At 35.0% G+C, this 9753-nt stretch overlaps 1 protein-coding gene across 1 annotated transcript; it reads right to left on the reverse strand.

The window, feature by feature from the left end:
* Positions 1 to 6728: 6728 nt before the first annotated feature.
* Positions 6729 to 8725, reverse strand: LOC121263659 (probable mannitol dehydrogenase). Its single transcript, XM_041166689.1, has 5 exons — positions 8505 to 8725; positions 8148 to 8261; positions 7502 to 8015; positions 7252 to 7405; positions 6729 to 7144 (listed from the first exon to the last, which is right to left on the reverse strand). The coding sequence occupies exons 1-5, from the start codon at positions 8600 to 8602 to the stop codon at positions 6936 to 6938; spliced, it is 1089 nt and encodes a 362-aa protein (XP_041022623.1). The 5' UTR covers positions 8603 to 8725; the 3' UTR covers positions 6729 to 6935.
* Between the last annotated feature and the right edge of the window lie 1028 nt (positions 8726 to 9753).

The following is a 9753-nucleotide window of genomic DNA, read 5'->3' on the forward strand; positions in this document are numbered from 1 at the left end:
TTTAGATTAAATCACAATACCAGAATATAACACAAACAAAATCAATAAACAAGAAAAATAAATAAATAAAAGCAAAATGCAAATTGGAGTAATGATTTTAATCACAATCTTAACTGCATAAACGAACAAGAAGGAAAATCAACTACAAAGCACTTTCCTTACATCCTCTTTACTTAGGGGAAATCAACTACAAAGCACAACATCAAACCATTTAACTTCTCTCCATACTTAGTACTAAGCTAAACTTTAAAACTCCTCATTTCAAGCATTCTAAATGAATAACTGAATATGAAAAATTGCATGTTTGCTGTCAAATAACGGCCATTGAGTTTTCTACATGAAAGATATATGGATGGAAGCGACAATTGGGTTGAGTTCCTCCCTTTCATTAAATTTGATGTAGTATTGTATTGAATGATTTATGTAGTGTAGTTTCATTTCAAATAATAATAATAATAATGAAGAATTCCCAACAAACCATTGATCCCAAAACTATACTAGTGTTGGGGAAAAATTCTATACAAACCTGATTTTGGTTACAACATGGCATAAACTATAGACTTGTAAGAAAATGAAAGTATACCCAAGCACAAAGTATACTAGTGTTGAAGAAAAATTCTAACGAAAACTAGCAAGGTTACAACTTGGCATAAAATAGCAATTTGAAAGAAAATGAAAGTATACTAATGCACAAAGTATGCTAGCTAGTTATAAGCTTGAGCTTGGCTCAGAATCGAATAAAAATAGCAAGGCTTAAACATCAATCAATACTTAGTTCGATCTAAAAGTTTCCAAAATAAATAACTTTTACCAAATGTCTCAACTACATTTAATGTTGATCGCTGGTATTGCAAGTAACTGCTTTCAATTTAGCATGCATTATACAGGTTGTTGGTATTAGAAACATTGTGCATAGCATATAAACACAAATGCATTTTAATTTTTGTGTCTATTCTACTGAGATGCATGACTTCTCTCTTCTTTGTCATCTTTTGACAAGTCCATTATACTATATAACTTTGTAAAGTAGTATTTCTATTATCTTTGTTTATTTGGTCTAAATTTCTCTGATCTAAATCCCACAAGTTCATATATACCAAAAAAGTTAGGAGAAATGAGTTGTTGAGTGGAAATGGAACTAGCACACACCTCTAACCTCACCTTCCACTCATTTACTAGCAACCATACCAATGAGTTTGTGTTATATGGAGTACGAGTACTAGACAACACACCAATTCAGTATGTACCTTCCAGGAATAGAGCTATATTTATAATAAAATCCTGTCATATACAATAAATACAAAGCACTTTCCTTACCTCCTCTTCACTTAGCGAAAATCAACTACAAAGCACAACATCAACCCATTTAACTTCTCTCCATACTTGCACTAAGCCAAAACTTTAAAACTCCTCATTTCAAGCATTCTAAAGGAATTCATGAAAATGACTAATAGCATGCTTGCTGTCCAATAAAGACCATTGAGTTTTCTACATGAAAGATATATGAAGATCGTGGGTTAAGAATGTAGAAATGATAGGAATTAACTTAGAAATGGAAGAGAACAAGGAAGTATAAAAAATCTGAAAATTTCATCATCAAAATGGCAGTTGACAGCTTGTTAGTACCTTGTTGGAACCAAATTAAATGAAGAGCTAAAGCTCACAAGATGGCTGGTTTTTGCCCCTTGTTTTCAATCTTTGGATACAAACAAATAACTTTAGTTGAGTGAAAGATGCAAATAAAAAATGGGGATGAAATGGACTGGTTGAAGAAGCAAAACAGAGTGCATAGCCGAATTTTCTGCGCTGCCATGGACAACTAGCAGCTTTGGCACATTCATGCTCTTAAACATCCCTCATTTAACCACAATCTCAACTACATAACCCAAGCATACTCGATTTGAAGAAAACCTGAGAATTCACATCATTTTTGTGTGAAAGCATAGCACAAACTGAATAAAATCCTCGGTTGCTTACATAGGCTATTATCTTGAAGAAAAGTGTTAAAAATAATACATTCTCATCTCCACTAGTTTAACACATAGTCATAAAGGGTTAAAATAGTCAAAACATGATTCAAACTCAATATTTAAAACAGAAGATCTTCTCAATATTAAAAAGAGTAGAAATAAATATCAATATTCAATAAGCGTACATTTAACACGACAGCATTAATCCAAGATAAGAGGCATGGTACGTAGTTGACTTAACTTAAAGTAAAGGGCAAAGTGACTTGAAGTGTTGAACTGTCAAGCTATAGGATTGATTTCTAAGGAGATGACCATTTGTGACTGATCTGTATATACAATACTAGATGAGGAGCACTGAATGAGGCCAGGATAAATGTTCACAAGTAAATTATTTGTATGCAAGGTTTGGCATTGGTCCAAGGCCTTCATGTGTTTTTTGTTAATGCATTTATTTGGTTATGCATGAACGAGAGTATTTGATATTTGGCCCAACTATATATGCCAGGTATCCATGAACAAAATGATAAAAGTAGTAAACTCTGATTGTCTATTTTGCCATATACTTTTATGAATGTTAATTTCTATATCCTTTCTGATTATGGTGATTGATATGCAAGTTGCTGATTACAACTGTTTACATCATGTAATTGAAGCAGAATATGTCGAGTACGTAGGAAATGACTACATAAATGCCACAAACTGCATGATTTGGAAATCATGTTGGGCTCGCTATTTATCTTTTATGCTATAATTATATTTCTTAATGACTACATATATAAATGCCACAAACTGGATTTTTTAATGCTGCCAGCATATAAAGGTATGGAATGTCTTTTGTATAATTGTTGAAAATTATACACTGGGCAACTTGCAATAGATTACATTCACCATATAGAGTTTCAGATTGATTACATGAGACCATTATTATTGATTGTTATTATCAAGGTTACCGTTTATATATATGTAGGACTTTGAGAAGGTATATTTCAAAAGTGGCGCTGTAAAGAGGTTGATGGTTTGAACAAGAGATGAAGAAGCTTTCTAGTTTGACAAGGCTTGAGAATGCCATTCATGAAAGAATGGCATTAAATTTATATCTCATCGAACTTATAATGTTGGCATGTGTATAACTTAAGAAGAAACTGGCCAGGGTGTATTTTGGATATTTCATGAGTGTTACTGTGTGAATGGGACGTGAATGAATATTGTATTGGATATTTGACCAAAGAATTTTCAATGCACGTTGAATATTCCCTTCATCAAAAACCAAAGTCTTTATTGTTTATGTTTAAAACAGGCTGATGAGCGTATCAATTCGAATTAATGTGATGACATTATTTTTTATTGATTGATTTGGAAGTACTATTTATAAGGAAGGAGTAGACTTTATATATAGAAGATAATATACTTTTGTTTTTCCGGCAACAACGTTTTGGTCGCAAAGTCTCTAGTTTCACAATCTAACCTTGATCAATCATTGAGGTTAGCCTGGGATGTCGTACAATTTGTTTTGAAGTTTGTCAATTATTTTGGCAAGAGATTTGCTAGCTAGGTTTACAAAGAGACTTATAAAAATAAGTTTACATATCGATATCACCTGATATCAAAAGGAAAAATTTATTTTATAACAAATAAATTTTACAGCAGTGTTTCTCAAACCTTCAAGAGAATAGAACCTGATCATCACAAAGTTGACACTTTTAAGAGCATAAAATCAATTCCACCTTGAGAAAAACATTGATTCCAAACCTATAAATGAAAACTAAGAAAAAGATAGATTGAATGCCAAGCTAGCGTGCTCTGTGTGTGTCTTTTACATTATTAGTGTAAAAGAGATACCCCAAGGATGTGATATGTGTCTTTTACATAGTTTTTTGCCGGCGATTTTTATTGTCATTATAAGATAAATTAGAGAGATTAATCTTATGTTTTAAAAATCGACTTAATCGAATAAAAAGCATTGACACCTTAAATTCAGGTTTAAGTGATAAACCTGAATTGTGCTTTTAATAATTGGTTTATTAAGACTAGAGTCACCCTTCTATTTTCACAAAACATGATAATTATAGAACTTGAACAAAAACACCATTATTTAGTAAAAGAAGTAATAAGATCATTAAGTTAAGTAATTAGCATGGTAAAATCAGATATGTTTTCAGTCAGAAACTAACCACTTGGCATTAGAGTTAATTAATTTCATCTCAAATGTTCTTATTACTATTAGCTAGGTAGCAAGAATCATGGTGTAGTCACATAATTTTTTTTCCTCTTTTGAAATATATATATTATTCATGGCAAATTATGAAGAAGTGTCGAATACCAAACTTTAAGCAATTGAGAACCACATCAGAGACACATGAAGCAGGCAGGCTGCATACAACATGCAATTTGTTGTGGGGTAAAGGGGGATGATATATGTACATTCCAGATGCTATGATGTCGATGGGTGATTGATAAAGTAGGGATTTAATGCAAAAAATGAAAAATCTGTGGTGCGCAAATTAAAAGAAATTCAAACATAGTTTATCAACATCTAATAGATCGAGGAAACTAATGGACTATAACCATATGGAGCCTGGTTAGGTAGCTCGAGAAGTAGTTCAGAATACTTAAAGGCCTCATACAATGCATATAATTATGTCTAAGTGCCCACTATATATAAGATGTTCATGCTTGCATGATCCGTACTATATTTTTAATTCTTTAAATCAAGTGGCCATCGTTTTCAAAAAAGGCATTTATTCATTATGGATGCAATTGAAAGAGTTAACCTATAATTAATTAAGGATCAGCAAAAAATTCCTACAAAAAATGATTTTATATGCACATTCAAACAAAGCAACATTCTTCACAGAAATCAGTTAACTACATATGAGAAGGTACCAAAAGGGGCCATAAACGCTACAACAAAAAGACTCAATTTTTTATTGAATATCACCCTCGAATTTTGCCAACTGCTAATATCCACAACTTAGACCACCACATATAGAAAAGGCAGATATAAAAAAATTAAACCTAAAGGAAGAATATGGGAATGAGATTGACAGTGTAAAAAAATTATTGTACAAGCAAAAATTAAACCTCAAGGAAGAACATGGGAATGAAGCCCAAAAAGTTATGCTTGAAGCTGCAATGTAATAGAAAAATTAGACAAGAAAATATACCAGAAAGGATATATATTCCCTGAAAATCAGACTCGGTCGACAAGAAAATGAAGTCCAAAAACTTAGCTCCAAGCCGAATATGGAGGCACTGTGCAGCGACTTTCTAGGGGTAGGAAACGACTCGAAAATGAAGTGATGCCACCATCAAATGAAAAGCGCAAAAAAAGTGGGGATCTACGAGGAATGCGGATTTGCAGGTGGGCTGTCCATGGAGAAACACGAACTAGGAGGAGAAGGGTGTGGAAAAAAGGGACTCCGAAGGTGAACGACGTAGTTACCGCAGTGAAGCCTTCAAGTCGCCTTCCGTCCGTCAAAAAATGTGGTGACCGTCGACAATGGCAAGTGGAGAAATGGGTTTTCTGCTTCTGGTCTGGGTTTCGTCGAAGCAGAGAAGAACAGGCGTGGTGGGAGAAAAAGATTGGGGGGGGGGAAATAAAGATCTTTTGTGTTTTGGCGCCCACAATTTTGTTGCGACGTAAATTACATCGTCGCAACAGAATAAAACCTTTACCCACGAACAATATTGCCGCTAATACATATATAATCGCTGCAAAAAACGGAATAAGTGAAGTTAGGGCCAAAATTCGGCATATGGTGTTAAAACCATGCGGTGATTCTCAAATCATTGCAAATAAGTACCATTCCCAACAACTTTTTTTTTTTTTTTTTTTTGTTTTTGTAGCGATTATAAAATCGCCAGGAAGAAGACTTTTCTTGTAGTGACGGCCATCATACAGCCCCAATCTCCCCTTCTTACTTGAGTCCTAATTCCTTGGTTGTTGACAGAAACTACCATGAAAAGAGTGGTAGAAAAGAGAGACCCATCACAATTGTTGTGATGACACAACATTTGTGATGACACAAATGTGCCCCATTCGTTTTTGATCATGTAAAGGTCCAAGCGGCATATCACACAGTAAAGAACTTTGAACCTTGCATCCTTTCACGGCCGGTTGCCCAGCAGACAAACTATTTTGGCGCAAGCTGAAAGCTTAGAATTAAGCATATGCACGCAAAACGAGATCCGAATGGAGGAGAGTGAAATTTTAATGCGTGGGCCATTTTGGTTGGTACGTAATGATACTAAATATTGATGTATTCACCTAATTTGTTTACGCTCGTGTTTTCCTTTTCAATCCCTAAAAATGGAAATGTGGTCCCGACCACAAGCAAAACGTTTGATATGTAATCTTCTTGGCCACATATACATGCAGTTCTGGTCCCAATGTTGGTTCGAGACATAATGTTTTGGATATTGAATTGTTCCTCTGTTTGCATGTGGTCCTCAAATGAGTAATGCTTTTTGCTTCATTAATGTATAGATTAGAGAGAAGTGGACAAGTGGTCGGCTGTAAGAGCGTTCGATTACTCTTGTAATATATAGGTTGTAAAGAATATTAACTATATTTTAAATGAAGTGTGCGAGACTTGTACGTGATAGGACAGTATTCAGCATTATTCTTAATTAATATATAGTATATTTGATAAATTTGTTGTTCTGCTTCGTCTCAAAGACGTATAAATTATGGACCCTAGATTTATTTAATGACCCAACGTACTTGGCATATTAAAGAGGAGGTAACGCCATATTAGAGAAACAAACAAAAAAATAATTATTTAAATCTCAGGCAAGAACAACCAGATTTATTACACTGTAATATAAATTGAAGAAAATGCTTTCTTATTCCACATTGATAAATTATCGTTTTTGCAGCTAGAGATAGAAGCTAAATAGCGAGCATTTAAACACACTCTTGGAACAAATACAAAAGAAACCAAAACATGCAAATTAAGGTATTCTTCAATGGTTGGTAGAAGCCAAGCTGTTTCCAATGTCAATGACAAATCGGTATCTTACATCACCCTTAGCAAGACGCTCCATTGCCTTGTTAAGGTAGTCTATTGGAATAACCTCAATGTCTGCTGTAATGTTATGTTTTGCAGCAAAATCTATCATCTCTTGTGTTTCCTTCAATCCTCCAGTGGCACTCCCCGCTACCATTTTTCTTCCTGTTAAAACAGGTCTTATTAACTCGATAGCTATATACGAACAAGATGGTATTCCAACTTATAACAAATTAAGGGAAAAGTTAGTAATTGACTTGAAAGGAAATTACCCATAAGCAGAGGAAAGACTGGTAGCTCAAGCGGCTTCTCTGGTGCACCCAACATAACAAGCTTTCCATGAGACTTTAATAGACCAATTAAGGGCAGAATAGAATGCACAGCAGATACTGTATCCAGTATTCCATCAAACGTGCCCTGGGCAGCCTGTACAAGTTTAATAGTTTTAACAATCACTCTGTATTAATATTATCAGACTATCAAGAGGAGAACCAGAGAAAAATGTTGTCAGCTAACACTAACCTGCATTTGTTCTTGGTCACGACTATGTAAGAACGAGTCAGCACCAAGATGCCCCAGAGCTTCATCCTTCTTGCTGGCGGAGGTACTAATTACAGTCACCTTTGCTCCAAAAGCCTTGGCAAATTTAACACCCACATGACCAAGTCCACCTAGGCCAACAATCCCAATGTGTTTACCCGGCTCCGCTAACCCATAATATTTCAAAGGACTGTAAAGTGTAATCCCAGCACAAAGAAGGGGAGCACTAGCATCGAGTGGTAAGTTTTCAGGGAATCGAATGATGTAGCGCTCATTAGCTACCATAGTGTCTGAGAAGCCTCCGTATGTAATTGTGCCATCATAGTATATGTCATCATATGTCAGTATCGTTTGGGGACAGTAAATTTCAAGGTCATTGTTGCAGTTCTCGCAAGAGTGGCATGCACCAACAACCAATCCCACTCCCACTTTGTCTCCCACTTTAACTTTCTTCACCTCGTTCCCTACTTCTGTCACTTCCCCAACAATTTCGTGCCTGCAATTGAAATGAAAGTCCAATGTTATTGCAGACTACTGCAGTAGTTACTTTGTGTACCAAAAGATCAATTGACGTTTTAGTTGATCATTTTTAGGCTACACAATCACTTAAAATGAAATGGAAACTTACCCTGGAACAAGTGGGTATTTGGAACTACCCCACTCGTTTTTGATCTTGTGAAGGTCAGAGTGGCATATCCCGCAATAAAGAACTTTGAACCTTACATCCTTGTCTCCGGTTGCCCTATAGATATACCATTTAAAGCACAAGTTGAAAACTCAGAAGCATGAGAAAACAATACATAACGACAACCAGTGAGAGACAATCACAATGCATGGATCCTTTTCCTTGCTAGTTGATCAAAATTTGAAACTATTAAACATTAATGTATTTACTTTAAATGCGAAGAGAAGAAAACAGAAAGGAAGGGAAAACCGATCAAGTAAGAATGGAATTAAGGTGGGGAGCGAGAGATCGAGAGGGGACCTTCTGGAGAATTTGAAAGGCGAGAGAACGCCAGAAGAATCTCTAGCTGCCCATCCAAACGCCTTTACCGGGTGCTGTTCTTCGGGTGCTTTCGCCATTTTGATCTTTTTTAGACACGTAAGTACGTACTATAAAAACAACTAACAAATAGTAAGAATAGAGTGAGGGTTTAAGTAGATAACAATGGGGGAGAGGTGTATGATAAGTATGGGATGTGAATTGTGGAGGCCAGAAACAAGCGTTCGATGTATATATAGGGGGAGTGGTGGAGTATTGAATTGGGGTTGGCATGACGTATTGGGTGAGCAAATGGGGGAAAAACGTGATGTAATGGCTTTTGTAATCTCGTTGACTACTTTTTGTGTTCGATACAGAGATGAGTGCATGGTTTAATTTGGCTGACGTACTCGATTAGCTCATTCCTGAATGTCTCAGAGCAGTGTTCTCAAGGGTCAAAGACGTGGGTCCGGTTTTGGATGGTTGCGGAGATCTTGTGAAAATTTATAAGAGTCTCTGTGAGATATTTTTAATGAAAAAAACATACGGTTGGCAACTTAGGTTTAGGGGTGGGCAGCGGGCCCCGCCCCCATGCGACGGGACAGATCATCCCGTTCGGCAGATGCGGAGGCAGGGCCACAACTTACCTCTAAATTAATTTAAGACTTCAATCTAAAATCTTAAATTAATCTCTAAATTAATTTAAGATTTCGAAATATTTTAAATTTACAATCTCTTGTAAATATTACAATATTTTCAATATTTACAATGTTCAGAAAGGGAATTTACAATATTTACAATATTTCATGCTGTATCTTAATTTACAATATTTATAAATTAAGGTACTGTATGAACAAAAAGCCAATAAACATAAATTAATGAAAGTCCAACTTATTAGTTAAAAATATTCTAACAAAATCATCATCCATTAATTATTCTTTACAAGAGATTAAGTTATAATTAATTAAGATGAAATATATATATATGAATGTCAAGCGATACTTTTTTTTATTCTACTTTTTTTATGTTCATTTTATAGGTGCTATGCTTAACTTTTATGATCTTGATTTTCAGTCTCATAGCAATCGACACAACTCACCACTCAGTGAACTCACCGCCACGGCTCCACCCCAAAATCAAATTGATCAAATTGAAAAATTATGATCTTGTTAATTTACAATTAATTGTAATGTTGTTACAATAGTTAATTGTACAATTTGTAATATTTATTTTTTTAGAGGAGTTTATAATA

The sequence above is a fragment of the Juglans microcarpa x Juglans regia genome, chromosome 4S (genome assembly GCF_004785595.1).
Source record: "Juglans microcarpa x Juglans regia isolate MS1-56 chromosome 4S, Jm3101_v1.0, whole genome shotgun sequence".
Classification (NCBI taxonomy): domain Eukaryota; kingdom Viridiplantae; phylum Streptophyta; class Magnoliopsida; order Fagales; family Juglandaceae; genus Juglans; species Juglans microcarpa x Juglans regia.

Coding starts and splice junctions, on each gene's coding strand:
- LOC121263659 (XM_041166689.1), bottom strand. CDS start 8,602: ATGGCGAAAGCACCCGAAGAACAGCACCCGGTAAAGGCGTTTGGATGG. Junction 8,262..8,504: donor CCTTTCAAATTCTCCAGAAG/GTCCCCTCTCGA, acceptor GTATATCTATAG/GGCAACCGGAGACAAGGATG. Junction 8,016..8,147: donor AAATACCCACTTGTTCCAGG/GTAAGTTTCCAT, acceptor TTTCAATTGCAG/GCACGAAATTGTTGGGGAAG.